The sequence below is a fragment of the Python bivittatus genome, unplaced genomic scaffold (genome assembly GCF_059951505.1).
Source record: "Python bivittatus isolate LINGU-HERP-01145 unplaced genomic scaffold, Pbiv_v1 ctg000100_np1212, whole genome shotgun sequence".
Taxonomy (NCBI): domain Eukaryota; kingdom Metazoa; phylum Chordata; class Lepidosauria; order Squamata; family Pythonidae; genus Python; species Python bivittatus.
Window position 1 is genome coordinate 6,197,623 of NW_028277038.1, and position 19,146 is coordinate 6,216,768.

The 19,146-nt window shown below is 44.3% G+C and overlaps 1 protein-coding gene across 3 annotated transcripts in view; it reads right to left on the reverse strand.

The window, feature by feature from the left end:
- Positions 1 to 10,160: 10,160 nt before the first annotated feature.
- The window catches only part of TBX1 (T-box transcription factor 1), a 33,749-nt gene continuing 24,763 nt past the window's right edge, over positions 10,161 to 19,146 (reverse strand). For 2 of the 3 annotated variants that reach the window (XM_088135360.1, XM_088135358.1), the window contains exon 8: positions 10,161 to 15,319. In XM_088135360.1, coding sequence (XP_087991486.1) covers positions 14,874 to 15,319 — 446 coding nt within the window. In that variant the 3' untranslated portion in view covers positions 10,161 to 14,873. The remainder of the gene's footprint in view (positions 15,320 to 19,146) is intronic. The other variant, XM_088135359.1, reaches the window with a different exon arrangement.

A 19,146-nucleotide genomic window follows, 5' to 3' on the forward strand; every position in this document is an offset into this window, starting at 1 on the left:
AAGAGACAAAATTCCTGTAAGGGAGGGGATGCTAGAAGAGGAGACCTAACATTGGTGTGTAACCATTATTTATATCCCCCATAACAGCCTTTATCTAATAGACATTGCTTTCCAGAAGCCATGTTATGGAGGCAACCACAGACACCTCACTGGGAGGGCAGAGAGCATCTGAGGTGGCTTCAGGGAACAGGGCGCTTCATGATTGGCTATACCCACTATGGTAGCCATTCACATATCTCCCCGGCAGCATTTTGAGAGTGCTCCCTCACATACAAAACCCCCCAAAGGGCCTTGCTCCCCCAAAGTTACCTATGACTGGCATACTCAGTTTTTCTAGGTTGGACAACTCAGAAGAGGACTAACGGAAGGATTGCTGCAGTTTCAAGGAAGATCCCCAGCCCTGTGGCTCATCGGGGTCATACGATTCCTAATGGATCAAGCTTGTTTCCCACCGAACGGAGCTCTACAGCAAAGCTGGAATAAAGCAACCGGCAATCACGCTGCTTCGAACCCAGCCAGATCTATTTCACACCATTAATCACAGGGGCAAAAGCCTTCACTGTCTTGGAATTAGCTCGCTACTATCCTAAGTGTGAGCTTTTCATACATTAAAATGCCCAACGCCCCTTGATGAATGGCACCGGGAGGGATCAAGCCCAGGCTATTAAAATTTTAGGAGGCAACCCCACACAAATGGGTGTATTTGAAACAGGCAGCTTAGTTTTCAGATTATTCGCAGAGGCTAGCATAGGGAAGACCAAGAAAAGAGAAAGAACGTCTAGATTTGCAGTGCTGGTTCACACAACCCAAGCGGGAACTTTGCTGGGTTTGGACACACTAACCTGTGGGTAGCTGGCTTAACCCAAGATTAACCGAGCTAACTTGAGTTCAGGCAACCAACTTAACCCAGTCAAGCAAAGGCTTAGCAACAGCACACAGAGAATGCTAGCTTGGTTGGCCCAAACCTACTCTGCAGCTTAATAGGTTGTGGGAATCCAGCCAGTTTGGTTAGAGTTCCCTGTACTGTGCAAACCCAGAAAATAGGTTAAATCAATAACCAGGTTATGTGTGTTGTATAAAAAGCAGCCAGTGAGCCACAAAATTAGTCACATTTAAGCCCAATGTGTTGTCTGAATCCCTCCATGGACGCTACAGGATGAAGGCCTGCATCTAAGAACAGTACTTTGGCCCCCTCTCCAATGTGTTGAAACAGCTTCCCAAATCTCAATCTGCAGGCAAGAATTCTGTACATGGCACATTCAGTTTAGCAACAACCTCCTGATATCCCACCTTTTTGGAGACTGGGGGTTGTGCTTATTTTACAGCGATTTTTTTCTCCACAACCGAGGGAAGGAAGAAATTCACTTTGAACTGGCCCTTTATAGACTCATTGGAACGATCAACTAACCCAATTCCATGTGTTCAAGGTTTAATTCAGTCAACAAATGCCTTTCTTCTTAATGAGTGTGTATTGGTGGTGTACTTTATTGTTTTACTGTTTTTGTACTTACAACTACAGTAACGCACACACTTTTCCCCAGTGGTTGCAAGGTTAACCACTGGAGCAGACATGGCTGGGAAACTGAGTCTATTATCCATCCATCTACCTATCTTTAAATAACCCTGCCGAGAAAGCACACTCCAAAAACTGAAAAGAAGCAGAAGGAAAAAAAAAAAAAGATCTTTTCAATCTCACTCTCCAAAAACTGGAAAGAAGCAGAAGGGGAAAAAAATGATCTTTTCAATCTCAACTACATTACATTAATTGTATGAATAAGATGACTAAGGTCATGTTCAACCTGACAGTCCAGTTTGGAAGATTACTTTCCCAAAAAGCCATTAACCATCCCTGCTCAGCCAGATTAGCCATCTCTGAAAAGCAGATTTTATACATCCATAAAGGTCACCCGCTTCTCTTCCCAATTCTTGCCTTGCCCACCGGGAGAAAAGCAAAATAAAATTGGCGGTGTGGTCATCAGATTCAATGACACTGCAGACAGGCTTACCACTCCTTTCCCCCCCCCCCAAAAAAAACATGGCAGTGATGGTGGAGGAAAAACTATAGAGAAGATAGATGCAGGGTCTGCTAGAGAGACCGTTACTTATGAGGTCTTTCTAGGATGTTGTCGTCTTAGTCTTGGTAGCAACAAGAGTCAACTAATTCTAATTTATGCCACCTGAGCAAAACTAGTTGATTGAATAACATTAGTTTAGCCCTAGGCAAGACCAGATCTATCTAGAGCTAGGCTGCTTCTTAGTTAAGCTGATCCATTGTTTAAGGTAGAAAGTTCATACAACCTCACTTTCTCTTTTCCCCATAGTTATGGCTTAACCAGAGCTTGGCAACAAATGTCCGGGCTGTGTGTGTGGTTTTATGTTTTAATTGTTTCTATGGTCTTTTTGGTTTTTCTGCACCACCCAGAATCTATTGGAGCCGAGTGGCTATAACAAATGTGCTTAAATAATGTTGTGTCTAACATACAGCACGAACACCACCATAGTATTCCATCAATATTTCCGTCATGCATTGAAATGGCTCAGTATCTTTCAGCTGAGCGTGTAATAAAAACATTTTAAAAATAAAGCTGACATCTTAGGAATGCTGTCGTGCTGGTATATTACAGAGGGTGCAAAAACAACCTGGTCAGAGAAACAAAACACCAACAGCCCTTTTTCAAGAGCCAAGACGACACCATTCCGATCTGTGGCTGGGAGGGGAAAAAAAACATCAAGATTGTTAATATGCCTCAATGCCAATCACGTACTGCGGTACATTGTGGTAAACCAATAGTGATTATTAACAGTTTGCACTAACAAACCAGGCTTCCCTGTGATGAAGGAGATTATTATAAGGCGCTTTGAAATAATAAAATTAGGCATCAGTAGAAACTGGGCCAAATCAGCTGACTCTTGCATGCACAACTAAGATTCAAATGTCCATGATTCTCATGAATCATGAGGAATAATGGTCTCTAATTTCATACCAGCTGCAGTGCCCTATTTGAACTTGTTTGGATTGCTTCTGCCCAGAAGACATGTGAACCTCAAGGAACTGGGACACCAGCCAAATTAAAGAACTGGCTTCACTGTGGGCTGGTTTTCAAAGGACCCACCATGGCATTGAAGGCTTCTTGGAGATTCTGTGCCCTCCTCCCCATTTTCCCTTTGCAGAAGGAAGGAAGGAAGGGGATCTGTGACCTAGAATAATGCACTCAACACTCATTTCACACCTCATGCTGAACCAGGGTTTCTAAACCATGGTTGATTGGGTGAACTACAATTAGGTGAGTTCAAACACCATGAATCTAAACCATAGTTGGCATGCCACAATTGGCTGGGATCCCACAGCACACTAAGCTATCACCCAAGGTTTATCAACCAGGATGGTACAATTCACACAACACCCAAGCCAAGCCCAAACCACCAATCAAGATACATGAATCTAGCCTACATCCCCTCCTTCCTTTCCTAGAAACCCATCTATCAACTTACCAGAGTAACTAGTCTTCATCCCTTCCTTGCTCAACGTTCTGCTTGTCTTGGAATACCCCTCATCAAAAGAGTTGGTCTTTTCCAACTGAAAGCTTTTAAACCCAACCACTTAAGCCACCACCCAAAGTTCAGCTGCAGATTATTAGACATGTTCTGGCAGTGTTCCTACTCTTGAGGAGAGCCTTACTCACTAGTAGGCTTTTATTTTTGAGAGGTCCTGCTCTTGGTTCATTAGGCAGGTACTTTATATGGTCAGTAGATGGCAGCATCTGCCTCACCTTGTCTGGATTCACAAGCTAAGCTGGGCTAGCCCTGACAGATACTTAGATGGAAGACCACCATCTAGACTTTGATTATGACAGCCCTTAGCTAACCTTGGCTAAGCTCAGAAGCTAAGTCTGGCTAGTCCTGACTAGTATTTTGGATGGAGGACTAAGAAATCTCTGAGTTGCAGACCTGAATGCAAAGTTGGAAAAACATACTGGAAGAAAGGAGTAGAAATCCATGTCCATACTCCTACCAAGAAAACTGGATGGATGTGCCCATGATGCCTCCAGCAGTTGAGGGAGACTTTACCTTACACACTTGACAGCTGGCTGAGCCTCTAAGGCTGGCACTGGAGCTGAGCAGGAACTCCTTCTCCAAACTGGGTTGGTGGGAGAAATCTCGGCTTGAGGATGATAGCATCACCAGACCTGGTCTGCAGAAATCCAAATGTCTACGAGATGGCAGCAAAGAGAGTCTTCTGTACCTCTTTGCTGCCCTCGAAGCCACATTTGAGTTATTACAACCCAGAGGGGTTGCCCTGTTCCTTAAAGCACTTTCCCTAGGAGCAAACTGCAGCTTGGGGAAGGATAGATCCATGAAATCCATCCAGCTAGGAGGCCCAGAGAATAGCATTAGCCTCAATCACTTCCCAAGCTCCATAATGTGCTGAGCTCATCCTGCCTTATGCCAAAGGCTGGCTTGGCAGGTAACCTGTGATCCTTTCTCTTTCTTCTCCTGAACATCTTCCTGTTTCAGCAAATGAAAACAGCCGCCCTGCAGCCATTGACTTCAACTTTCATAGATGCATAATGTACGGGATCGATCCCACAGTTGCCCAATGGCTTCTGAATTGCCCCCTTTGGGGGGCTGCACAACACACTGAATCATAAATGAATCATACAATAACATAGATTGTTGTTGTTGTTTAGTCGTTAAGTCGTGTCCGACTCTTTGTGACCCCATGAACCATATTGCGCCAGGCCTTCCTGTCCTTCACTGCCTCCCTGAGTTTGCTCAGTTTCATGCTCATTGCTTCAGTGATGCTATCTAACCATCTCATCCTCTGCCGTCCTCTTCTCCTTTTGCCTTCAATCTTTCCCAGCATCAGGGTCTTCTCCAAAGAGATCTCTCTTCGCATTAGGTGACCAAAATATCTGAGCTTGAGCTTCATTATCGATCCTTCCAATGAGCAATCAGGGTTGATTTCCTTTAAGATTGACTGATTTGACCTCCTAGCAGTCCAGGGGACTCTCAAGAGTCTTCTCCAGCACCACAGTTCAAAGGCATCAATTCTTCGGCGCTCGGCCTTTTTTATGGTCCAGCTCTCACAGCCACACATTACTACTGGATAACATAGATTAGGTTCTCCCAAGAGGTCCAGCCAACCGTACAAAAGAGCTAAACAGAATGAAAACTAACCAAGCTTGGTCTGTTGTGTGAATGCAGGAACTTGGTTTTTAACTGACTGGGTTAAGCACTGGGCCTACAGACAGTATGATTCTCAGTCGGATCCCCATTTAATTTGAATTGATATTCTGCTCTCTCTGCGGGATTTGTATATTTTAAGATCGATTTTTTTAAATGCACGATCATGTTTTTATTCTAATAATAATGTTTATCTTTTTATAATGCCTGTTTTGATTCACTTGCCATTTTATTTTAATTGTACACCGCCCAGAGCCACCTTGTGTGAGATGGGTGGCTGTATAAATGCAATGTATAACTAAAAATAAATAAAAATAAAATGGTTTGCTTTCCTGCTCCTTCCATTCCCAGCCTCCTGGATTCTGAAGTCATCCCCCCTCTGAAGAAGGTGGAAGAAAAGGGGCAAGACTAAGCTGTTTGCAAAAGTTTCTGAATGCCCTGTCAAAAACACCCCACAATAAATGAAGGTAAAAGGAAATCTTCAAGACTGGGTACAAAGGCCAATCTTGGCTTGACTTGCAGCATCTAAGAACCCATCCTCGATCATTCAAGTTTGCAGCCGTGCTTTGATAACCTGCAAAATAAAGTCTGCCATTTATAGTTCATTTGTATTTGATTGGTTCACTCCTTTCTCCCAACTCCACCTTTGCGCCTTTGCCCATCTGCATGGCTTGGCGCTCGACAGATAAAGATATTGAAATATATCTTGCTTTATCTCACTGGCCCATCTGGTTTGAAGTAGCCTGCAACGCAGGAACAGGAAGGGAATCAAAGACATCTAATAAAGTTGCTGGAATAAGAGAAATATGTGAGTTGGTGCTTCAAGGACTTCAGGAAACTCCGTCCCTCAACACCTTTTGGAGTTCTTGTCTCTTCTCCTTAAAGGCAGTTAGAGGTTTTGAAATACTACCATTCCCATCCTCCCCAGCCAGCATAGGCTGGGAGTAAGTAGAGTTGTTTCAGGCACATCTGGGCAGTTGTGGATTACAGAAAGCGAAGAGCAAAAGACTTGGGTGGGTTTTGAACTGGTTCAAACTGGGGAGGGGGTTGTATGCTATGGCTGGGGAATTCTGGGAGTTGAAGTCCACAGGTCTTAAAGTCTCTGAGACTGAGAAACACTGATCTAAAGTTAGGGCTCAAAAGGTGGATAATTGTTGACCCTTCCTCCTTTAAAAAAACACTTAGCAAGGTTTTCCAAGCGGCAGATTACAACTCAAGACCTCGTTAATGCCAATTGCCAGGAGTTGCTCTGGGACAAGCTTGTTTTAAAATACGCTCTCCGTGGTAGACACAAAAAAAGACGAGCCATTTTATACGGTACTTTAAAAGAATGGCCAATCTGCATGACTTTGCAGGGCTCCACGGCAGTCAAAAATCAGAAGGAATGTGGTCGCGGCTTTTTAGAAGAATGAATATTATTAAAAGGCAGAAGGGCAGCTCACGAGAGTGGATGCCATCGAATAAAATTGGTTAGTTGGAAAGAGGGCTACTCCACTCCCTTGGACAATATGTGTGAATGGGTGTGACCACCACCCTTCTTGGAAAACATTGTGTGTGCCTGTTTTAGAGCTCTGGTTCACGTCAAGAGCGTTTCTGTTTCGTACACCGGTCTACCTTCATCTCCCTGGAACACTTAAATAAAACAAAGACTTCCGTGGATCATTTTCACAACAGACTTGCAGAGCTTGCCAACATTTTATTTTCCCTATCATTTTGCTCTTTCTTTTTAAGCTGGTCAGCTTTCAGAATTTGATCTGATCCTTTCAAGATCACGTTCCTTTCGAACATGAAACATCCTTGCCGGGAAAAGACTTCTGTCTGGTATACAGATTAGCCAGGGGGATTTTTGTCATTTAAAAAAAAAAAAGAAGAATGTAGGCAAGTCCAATCCTTTGTTTTTTGCAGCCTGGTTTTTGTACATACAGTAATCAGGAAATTCTGCACCTAGAATTTCTGTACCTGTCAAATGTCTTTTTTCCCCCCCATGTCCCATCCTCAGCTAGTCGTTTCAAAGTATATATTCAATGGGGAAAATGTGCATGGTGCATTGTCATTCTTTAAATGTAAGCTTTTCTTTGCCAAAATCTCGAAACACACCTAATTTCCCATATGGGATAAGGAAAGGCCCCCATTTATCTTCATTTAGTCACAGATGGGTCAGCCAAACCCGCCGTCCATCTATGCAAAACAAACGTGACATATACAAACTGTTTGGATGTCATAGGCTACGAGATGGAATCGCATCGGTTGATTACCCAAACATCTGTGCCTCGTTTGAAAACCCATTTAAACACCGAGGTGCCACCAAGACAAAACCTGGGTTAACTTAGCACCCAACCGCACGATCAAGAGAGTGGCACAGGTTCTCGCTGGCTGCACATTCAGGTTATGCGAAGAAGCTACATTTCTCCATGTTCATGAAATACCAACAGAATTCATCCTAAACAGATCAGTAAGAAAACAGGGCTAAATGAACCAATCCCCCCCGCCCCAGTTTTCAATGTCTATATATCAGGAGAGAGTGTATGGATTTATTTATTTCAACATTGATTGATTGATTTACTATTGATTGACTTCCTCCACTCCTCCGATAGCTCTGGGGATCTCCCTGTGTTTTTCTTGCTCATTCTTTCTCTGTCACACAAAAACACTCCACCATTTTGACTAGGGTAATCTCTCAAGGAACAGATAGATTTGGTTCATATTGTGCCTGAGGTCGTGGTTCGTGGAGTAAGGTCCAATAGGATACAGGCTAAGCCAGAAAACTATGGATTACGGATGAAATTGGCTGGGTTCAGATGTACTATGTGTAATGTGTTGGCCAGTTGTAATGTAGAGTCATCACAAAAAGGCCCTCTCCGACCTATGGCCTAAGGGCAGGAAGTCCTAAGTCCACTGTCCCATGGAAAGTCTTGGGTGATGGAGAAAAAGTCCTGGGAAACCAATCTGAGTAGACAAGAACAGGTTTTATGGACCAACCATCTGTTCTGTTCTAAAGCAATGTTCATGTCTGGTGCATCTTTATCATCATGAACTCATGGAACTGTAGAGTTAGAAGGAACCACCCGGACCGTATAATCTGACTCTTTGCAATATGCAGGAAAACTAAGGAAACCTCTCTTGAGATGTGGCTGTCCAGATTCTTCTTAAAATCCTCCCAAGATGGAGCAGCCACAACCTTCATAAGTAGATTGTTCCATGTTTGGCTGGAGTTTACCATCAAGAACCTTTTCCTTATATTTAAATGGAATCTAGGTAGACCCAACTTCTACCCTTTATTTCTGGTTCTAGTTTCAATGGCAATGAAAAAGAGTTCCTGACCATATTCTCTGTAGTATTCCTTTATGTACCCAGAAACTGATATCATGTCTCTAGTCTTCCTGAGACTGAACATCTCAAGTTCCTTCAGTTTGTTCTCATATGGCACGTCCTCAAGTCACTGCATCATTGTTATCCTCCTGTGAACATCTTTCAGCAAGAGCAACACAGAAAAGAGATGCCAGACAAAATGTTCTTTTTTGAAGTGGCAAAAAGTTAATTGCGCCTATTATCAACTCACACAGTTGCTAATAGGTGCAATTAACGGGCTTCCCATCTCTGTTCCTGTGCATCCTACATAGCAAAGCTGCTCCTTAGCCAGTATGCATTGCTTTGAACTAGAAAAGAATACTGGGAATCCATCTTGGTTTGCCTTCAGATTAACAAATTCAAGTGAAGCATGATAAAACTTAGTTGAGGTTCTCCTGTGATGTATCATGGTAAAGCATTAGTTTCCCTTTGCCTACAACGCCACGTTTGCTCAAGTTATTCTTTGAGAAGAAAACACAATCGCAAGCACAGGAGAGATGTTAGGGTTGCTCCAAAGCCTGACCCTTATCAGAACTGGCTAGGTTCACACGACACTTTAGAATTAACACATATATATTTGGGCAGTTTATGGCTCAGCATTTTAAAGAATCTAGCTACCATTGACTACCTATGCACAAATTATACAATGCAATTACTAAACTAACCCATTTTGGGAATCCACGCAATGCTTTGAGTCATAAACTAACCAAATGGGCTGATCTATACAACATGAATATTGACCAAAGAAGGAAACAAGAGGAATGGACTCTGTTTGCCATTTTCTGGTGGCTTCCATTCTTCTTGGCAGGTTGCTTTCAGAAAGTGTGATGGGAATGTCCTTTTGACATCACAGTCTTTGGTCTCTTGACCTTTCCTAGGCTGTGGAAAGCCAGGAGAGCAAGACAAACACAATGTCCTCTGAAGTGGTGCTTGTTGATTCTCAAAAGCTGAGTGCAATCTCTGTGAAGGCCTTTCCTGGTCTTCTGAACATATAGGTCTACAGAGAAAAGTCACTTCTGGGACATTTCCATGGCCACCTCAGTGCTCTGAGCAGCGGGTTTGGAGAGAGACTTTACAAAGTTTGGTTCAACGCTATTGCTTAGCACAGATATGAAAATGCTGGGTAAGATCCCTGACGTTTCCAGACTTGGTGCTCTCCCTTGGGTGGGAATGTCCCTCCCTCTTAAGGCTGCCCTCTTCTTCCCACTAAGGCCCTTGATATGCACAAGAGGGATGGGGCCTGCCACCTTGGCTATGTAAAAAATAGAGGTTGCCCACAGCAAGGCAGCCCGAAACGACTTGTTACAATGAACAAAAGCGGCAGAATGAGAATCTTTAGAGAATGCTGGGTTTTGGAGCGTTATGGATACTTTGGAGGAGGGAGGGAAACTTTGAAGGACCAACATTTGGTTGAAGCTGTCCTGATCTAAATCAATCTCCTTGCAACCGAGGAAAGATAGATGAGTTGTCAGCTAACGCGAAGAACTCCGAGCTGATTTTTGTAACACAGAAAAAGCACCGAGTAACCCCCATGTAAAGAAAAAAACGAGAGATAAAAAAAAAAAGTCAGAGGAATACTGTTTATAAACGTTATTGCCTGGCATCTTCCCTCCCCCCCCCCCCCCGTGTAACTTTATCTACACATATCTACAAATATCTACAAATTATCTACATATTTTGCAGATACGACTCTTTGGTTGCACTGATTTTTCCATCCTTTCTCTTTACACAGCAACTATAAAAGAAAAAAGAACCATCAGGAACGGCATAATCACTTGGGGAAAACAAAAAGAATAATAATAATAATAATAATAATAATAATAATAATAATAATAATAATAAATATAGCAATGTCACAATAGGGTTGACTCAAACCTTTGGCACTGATCCATTTCGGGAGAGAAAAATCCTTCCACAAAGTTTGAGATAACAAGGCAAAGCAAGATGGAAAGTGCATTCTCGGGTTTATGATGCACACAGGACAATATTCCACCAGAATTCTTCCAAACAGTTCTTGACCCATAGAATATATGCAGATTTTGAAAGAATTCTACGGCAAATGTCACTGCAAGGGAAAAAAAACTCGTTTTGCACCATATGTTTCTACGGCGTGAGGTTTGTCCGTCATTGTATTCTTCAGCTTTGCAACTGCTAAACCAAAGATAACAATGCAAAAATTATAAAGGCTACAGCTGGGTTTTGTCTGCACCTGTCCTGAAGGCAGCCTCAGAAATATCACGCCTCGCTGCTGATATTATCCGGGGACTTTAAGCCTCTGCATTTTGGGGGTGGGGAGGAGAAGCGAGAAATACAGACCCCTTTGAACAAGAAGCTGCAGTGGGTGGAATTAAGAGCACAGCAAGAGGAAGTTCTTTTCCAGAGCTGGGCAAGTTTAGGCTATGTCAGAATCACAAATAAAGGCTTCTATTCTGCAAAACGAATGCATCCTTAAAAAAAAAAAGCAGAAAGATCTACCTATATAAAGAAGTATTTTGGTTTAGGGAATCCCGCTGTGCAGCAGTGAATTGACAATGAGATATCAGTGAGGAGTGGACAGTGAAGATATCAAAGCAGTGGAGAGCTTCTGCCTTGTAGGATCAACCATCAACAGTTAAGGAACAAGCAGTCAAGAAATATGCTGCAGACTAGCACTTGGTAGAGCAGCCATGAAGGCCTTGGAAAAGATACTGAAATGTGATGGGTCTATACCTACAGAGATCAGAATCTTGCAAGCCATGGTATTCCCTGTGACCCTCCATGGAAGTGAAAGTTGAACAAGCAGGATAGGAAGAGTATTGATGCTTTTGAACGTTGGTGTTGGAGAAGACTCCTGAGAATATTGTGGACAGCTTAAGACGACAAACGGATGGATCATCGAACAAATCAACTCAGGGTTCTCACTCAAGGCATAAATGACCAGGCTCAAATTATCCTACTTCAGACACATTATGTGAAGACCAGCTCTCTGGAGAAGGCTCTAATGCTGGGAAAGGTGGAAGGAAAGAGAAGAAGAGGATGACCAGCAGCAAGGTGGATGGACTCAATTACAATGGTGATTGGGGCACTGTTGGGAGACCTGAAGGACCAAGTTAGGGACAGATTGTCATGGAGGAAGTCTATGTGGTCGCGAGGAGTCAAAAACAATTTGATGGCACATCATCAATCAATCAATCAATCAATCAATCAATCGTGCAGCAGGGAGAGAACTTCAATCTCTAGGTCAAAATGAGTCAGAATGAATGCAACAAACCTCATATTCAGACCAAGCAGCTTTGGAATTCATTTATGGCTTAGCCAAGAAACAAGGAAAAAACGTAAAAAGAGATTTGCTGAATCAGACCCAAGTCTCGGTCTATCTAATCTTAGTTTCCAGTTTCCAGCATTGGCGAGCCAGATGTTTAAGCTGATCTTGAACAGCAAAAGTATTGCAATTATGGGATATATGATCTCCAAGAATAGAAATGTCATCTTGCTGTTATAGCAAAGAGATAGCAACCGATCTTCTGTATGCTGTGATTTGGTTTTAAATTATCAAGGCCAACAGCCATCACATGCAGGTATATTTAAAGTATAACCCAAACCCGTAATGTGTGAATGTGACAAATTCTACCATTCAGAAAAATGCTTGGGACATGCATGATCTGAATGATGGATGAAACTGCTATTCCAAACACTTTTAAACAACACAGGAGTCAGCGTTAAATGATTCTGTCTTTTAAAGTGGAAAGTCTATTTTAACTCCCAAATTAAAGATTTCAAGAATTGGGACAAGGGATGTCTCGCACAAGCTGCTTTCTAACATTGATTTTAAAGTGGTTGCGTATGTAATGGAACAATCTTAATTTGGAGGATAAAACATGAACCCAAATGAACAAATTAAAAAAAAAAGATTAGAGGGCCAACCTATCAGGGACCCTGTTGCAGGTGAACCAGATGTGCCCTTGAGGTTGCTTTTAATGTTACGAGTCTGTAATTTATTTACACCATCTCTGTCCCAATCAGCATTATGGGCGTTCTTGAAAAACGTAGTATGGAAATTTAATCCTCTGATTGATATACAGTAGTTGAACCATTTTTGAAGGCTACAAGTGGCCAGGAGCAGTCTCGGGACCTTACTAGACAGAAATCTAGGGCTCTCTTTCTGTAGTAGTCACCTACGGGGGGTTACAGGGCAACCAGGATTGATGCAAAATGAGGAGGGGTCACAGCCACAAATAGAGGGGGATTCCCGGCGTCTCTGATACTCTGTTTTCCTCTCTTTCACTTTTTTCCTCCTACCACCTCCCCCCTAAGCTGTAGGCAGCAGAGAAGACATAGCTCTTACTGGAAGTCCAAGCTGATTTCTTGAAATGCAGTTTTGCACCAAGATAAAAGGCTGCATGAAACTAAACAGAGGGGGGATGAGCAGTTTGGAGTATAATACCTCTCCCTCCCCCCACCCCAAGAGGGCAATTCAATTCAATGCATACTTTGAACGGAAGATCTCAGTTCCAGGGAACAGCCAATCCAGAGAGACATCGGATTCAGTTTTATTCCACCTTGGGGGATGCTTAAGGATGCTAAAGCACGCCCTAGCCTACGCAAAAAATAAATAAATAAATACGACTCTTGCCGTTCTGAAAGGATCTCCCGAAGTAGCACCTTCTCTGCTGCTTCTGGGGGACGTTCTTTCAGAGGTCCCCTTTTGGGAAATGTTTTCACTTGCATTCACCGGACCTCATACGCAGCTGGGATGGTGAGTGTTCATGGAAGTCAGCCAACCTGGTGGGGTTGGCTGGGCTGCCTCTGTGCCTGGTTAGTTAGAATGGGAGTTCCAGAGCTAAGGGACACTGTTGGCGTGGGACCAGCCCAAAACAGAGCCTTGGGACTGTGTGGCAGGTGACAAAGAGATGCCACTGTCGGCATGTCCAGGCCCACCCTGCCCATACCAGTCATGTGCTTGCATATGCTAAGCACATGCTTGTGGATGACAACTGTGTGCAGGTCAGGAGAGAATGCAGACTCTGACAATCGTCAGCTGTGCCCATCACTCAGCAGCCAGTGCCAGTGTTGAAGCACTAAGAAATTGCCCCGGCTGCCAATGGTCTTGGTAATGTTGGGGAGATTTGCAGGAAGCTGCCTTCTTCCAGGCCAGAATATTTGTAGGCCAGATTGGTCTACTCTGACTGGCAAAGCTCTCCAGGGTCAGAAGTAGGCTGCTTTCCCAATCACCTGCTCCCACGTTCTTTCCAACAGAGATAGCTGAGATCGGATCATCAACCTCCTCCCTGTAAAACACGTCCTGGTAGGTGAATTGGTCCCCACTAGGAAGAACGGTAACTAGGCGATGGGGAACATACTAATCTTTTGCTCTGTGGAAGACTCTGGAAACCAAACTCTACTCCTGCTAGAAGCACTGCTTTTTCCTTGTCTAGCAACAAGGGGAATCTGATGCAGGGAGAAAGCGATTCCTATAGGCATCACCAGCCCATTGGGCTTCTCGCTGGACAAACAAAGCAGAGAAACAGAGGACAGCCGAGTGAAGGCTCCCCGATTTCTATGCTAGATGTCCCAGTGAAGCCTCTTCCTGGTTTTGCAGCCTAGGAATCGTGAGAACTAGCGTCAACAGCAGAGATTGCTCCTTTTGAGGAGAAAGAAAGAGAGCAATCCTGCTTTGGGAGGGTAAGGATTAAACTCGAGAGCTTTACAGGTAGGGCTTTCAAGATCCTGCTGCCTAGTTCTTGCAAATGGTGGACTTCCACCACTGCAGACTTTCTTGGTCTGGTTTGAAACACAAAGAAATCAGAGTTTCTGCCTTCTTTCTGAGTCTGCAGCCTTCCCCATTGCAACGTTTGGCCTAATTTGCAGCAGCACTGCCAGTGGCGTCAGTCCAGCAGACCGAGCAGGTATAGCAGTGCGTCGGTGCTAAACCAGGCAGGGAATAACACCATGATGCTTCGTTGATCGAGCAAGGGAGAAGGGGAAGTGCAGCTGCTCGTCCCTGGGTCCAGGGAAAGGCTGAGGAGAGGAGAAAGGTGCCCTTCTAGCGCAGCGGCAGGAGATGCCAAGCAGGTCCGGGAGAGCCCCAGACTCCTGCCACTTCGCCATATATGCCCCTAACACGGGCCAAGCATTTCGTCCCCTGGATGGGAAAGACAACAGGAGTCTTGAACGATGCATCCAACAGCAGAAGGTGATGGAAGGGAGAAGACGGTGCAGAGGAGAAAATGTGTGCACCAGGGATGACGGCGATCCCCCCACCCCCATCACAGAAACGGGGAACTCTTCCCAAAGGTATGCTACCGAGCAATTCACACCATGCAAAGAGTCAGTCAGAGCTCAAGGACCTTGCATCCAAGAGGTTATCTCGGTCCATAGTCATAGCTGGTGGGAGCTCCGGCTGAAGAATACATGTTGGCCGCAGCTGCGGCCGCCGCCGCTGCGGCCGCCGCTGCTGGATTCATGTGGTGGTGATGATGGTGGTGGTAACTGTGTCCCCGGATACTGGGCAAGGGATAGGGGGCTGGTCGGCTCTTGGCTCCCAGATAATGGTCGTAGGCCGAGACCGGATGTTTGTAAGGATGGTGATGGAGAGGCTCGGAAGCAGATGGCTCCAGCCGCAGCTCGTGGTGCGGGGGACTAGGCCGGCTTCCAGCTGGACTAGTGAGTGGAACCAAGCCCCCTCCACCAGGAACCGGGAGCGCCGGACTTAACACCCGAGACATGAGCTGCTGATGAGTTGGATCTGCGTGGAGTGGTGTCCCACTAGCTGATTCCCGCTCATACTCCCGCCGACTCTCCACTGTATCTGCAACAAACGACAGAACAGGAAATGGGAGCGGGGGAGAAAAGACAAGAATTGGTCAGCTCACAGACAGCGTGACATCTCCAGGACTCTAGGCAGTGGCCTCTAGGGTGTAAACGTGAACCACTGCACAGCCGGATGGCTCGAACTCTCAAGTAGAGCTACAGAGACATCTGGTTCCACCCACTAATCTGAAACCCCCTTTTAAAAATGGCAGATTGCCCCAATGTTTTGGCTCCTCTGCTCCTTTAGGACAGGATAAAGAACTAGTTGGTCTTCCAGCTGTTGCTACAGAGGACTCCCTCCATGTTGACAAGGGTGGTTGGAACTTGTTCTTCAGCTACGTCTAGTGTTATGGAGTCCTTGGTGCTCTGAGTTTGGTTGTTTGCTTGCAGACGTTTCATCACCCAACTAGGTAACATCATCAATCCGAATGAGTGCGGAGTTTGCTCCCTGTTTATATACAGTAGCTTGCCCTGTCAGTGTTGGTGGGGGTGTGGTTTTCTCCTTGGTAGTTCCTTAGCAGAAAACAATACCCTAATCAAACCTTTGCCCCTTTCTGTCATTTTATTTGTTTTGAGGTTGGGTGCTGGGAGAGAAACCCCAGTCTTAAAAAGCCATCTAGGTTGTCCATAGCACTAGAAATTCAGAAGGAGGAAGAATAAGCTTCCTACAACAGTGAGAAGAAGGTTCAAAGGATCATCTGACCCTAATTCCACCAAGGTGGGGGCTGCTGAACCAAGTAACGCAGCTTTTCTGTAGACACAGAGCTACCTTCATCCACAGGAGTGAGATGCAAAGATGTAATCATCTCATACTTTGACTCAAACACAAGACCTTCTGATGAAGTGGGTTGTGATCCACCAAAGTGTAAGCTTAAGATATTAAACTGCTTAGATTTGAAGCTGCCCCAAGACACCCTGGAGTTATGGTGCCCAAACAAATCAAGAGAAGCATTGGACTTGATTGTTCTCTCCTGCTCTAAGGTCACCTGGAGATTCAGAAATACCTTTTCCACCCTCATCTCAAGACTGTTCGATTTAAAGCCACCCCTGTGTTTTTTCCATGAGAAGGAAACAAAAGGAGACGTGTGTGTGCCTGTAGGTGTGCGCACAGGGGTTGCTTTTCAGGCCAAGAGCCTGATGTTAACAGAGACAAGAGGAAGAATGCAGGAATATCAAAAGTTTGGGCTTCCTTCGCTCCCTCTTTCTTTTGAAAGATGAAGTGTTTAACATAGTGTTCGGCAAAGATCCCCGCTCCTGAGACAAGGCATTTTGACTGTGATAAATCGAGTCGAGTTGAGTGACAAGTTTGCACACGCCTGAAATTTTTGCAATTGTATAACGCTAAACAAATACAGGCTTTTCTTTATTTTAATAGGCTCGGAGTGCCCTCGGAGAAAGGGCCCCTTTCTTTTTCTTCTTCTGAGCAACTGTTTACTCTGTGTAATGGAAATGGAATCAATGAGAAAGCCTAAATAGATATCTTGGGCAGGTTTTTGAGGAGGCTAAAGGCAATTACTGTATACTATGCTTTTTTTTTCATTCCTTCCTTCCTTCCTCCTCCTTTTTTTTTTTCTTTTTTACAACCTAACATAATAGCTGTTCCTTTATTTGTTTGTTCAAGAAAACAGCTTATGTAAAATAGCTCCTATGTAAACGTTGGGGAGTTGTGATCAGGGAAAACCTTACATGGTGAATTAAAAACAAAGAGATACCAAGGGAAAAATGAGTCATATTCAAGTATAAATTCATTGTAAGTTTACCTGGGAGGCAAATAAAATATTAAAAGCAAACTCTTGAGCAGGTTGTATCAGACCAATGCAGACAGATCAACCCCCTCGTTTGGAAGGCTTGATTCAATTAAAGTTCTGTTTGAAGGTCCAACCTTATCTGTATGTGCATTGGAATATACAGTTAATGTTACTTCTAGATTGAGGGCTAGTAAATGTTATAAACACAAGATCCCACCACCATTAAAGCATCGGTGGGAAGGAGCCTGAGAAATGAGTGGCCTTGGGAAAACTACACATTACTCATGCTTTTCAAACAGTTGAGGGGAATCAGAAAAGTGGAAACAATGATAGCTCTCTGAAATAAGTAGGCTTATTTGGGTCAAGCCTTATTAAGCATAATGGAAATCTGAGCAAAGGGAGAACTAATTTTGGAATCAACTCCTGTGGGATTGCACTGAACGTTCCAACAAATCAATCTATAGGTGACATTGGTCAATAGAGACCTATATAACTGTTGACTAGACAGGGAAGGAGAAAGAGAGAGAAGCTGCAGAGTACAATGGACTCTAGTTCACAAATGTTTAGGCCCAGCCTGAACCATTTACTCGATTTCTCATGGCCCCAAAGCTCTTCCACTGACTCTGAGCGCCTAAGGAAGTTACGAGCCAGAAAAATCTTTGCACAATATGAAAAGCCCAAGCATTCCATTCACAAAAATGCTAATACAACCAGGTGGAGAACGACCAACTTCTAGTTTAGGTTATACACCTTTCCCTCCCACCCCTGCCTCCCCTCCAGGATTTTTGCAATTTCTCCCTCTTACGGCACAGACTGTATTTCTCCCTGGTCAATGCTCCTTCAGCAACCCTTGCCTGCCAATCCAGAGTTATGAATGGCTGTATTCACACAACCCATTTAAGCAGAACAATCATAGCCTTAGGGGTTGCACTGCCACTCCTGCTAGGTCTGCTTAGTTTTCACCTGGCTTCGTCGTTCTGTGGCTTAACCCGATATGCTAACCTGGAGACCGTTTGTCACTTGTACAAGCCCAGAAAAATGGGCTAATTGAGTAACATTCAAATGTTCCGTGAATGACACCCCTGAGAATTCTGCCTTTTCCCAGAATAAACAGGATCCTGAATGTTCCCTGGGATGAATGAATCGCCATGGCTAAATTGCAGTCTCTGATTTCTCCAAAGCAGGATTCTTTGCACCCGGGACAATGTTGGCTTGTAGTGACCTGTTTTTCCAGGCAGACTGAGAGGGCTGGATGGAGTACAGCTAGCTAGTTCCTTCTTACTCCCCCAAGACAACCCCCCTATTTACAAAGCTCGCTGTCTTGGCAAGTAAGTCCTTTTGATGAGTTTGCAACTCGAGGCATTAAGGGCAAATTGTCCCCAAAGAATAACCAGATCAGCCATAAAGAAGGCCCAGCTTCCATCTCTAAAGTCTGGTTAGACATTCTGCTCTTTGTGAGCAAGATGTTTTTCTTGTAATCCTCTAAACCAGACTGGCACATGGCCAAGCACTGTGTCTTAACTAGTTAGTGGATCTGGCTGTTAATTGTATTTAATTTCTGGTTCCTATGCGTCACTCCGTTAAAAGCCAAATGCACGCTTTGGAATGCCAAATCGAGAGTGGAATCCTGAACTGCAGGGCTTTAATTCTAAAGCAGGGTTTCTCAACCTTAGCCACTTTCAGATGGGTGGACTTCAACTCCCAGAATTCCCCAGCTGGCTGGGGAATTCTGGGAGTTAAAGTCCACCCATCTGAAAGTAGCCACGGTTGAGAAATACTCTTCTAAAGACTGACCTGCATCACACCAAGCAGGGGAGAACCTTATGGACCCGTAGATACAACGAATATGGCTGGTTTCATGGAGTTGATGGCATTGTAACTCTGCTTTGCATTTCAGGTAGCATTACGTGGCTGGGGGTGATGAGCAAGGGGTTTTCCATAAGGAAATGGCAAGGGTTACCTTTTTGGCCACCTTGTTCCTTTACCGTTGTGGCAACTGTAGGCTAAAGAACAGGTGGGAAAATATTGTGGGCTCCCTCCAAGCTCCATGGTTCCACTTTATGATTGCATTGATCCA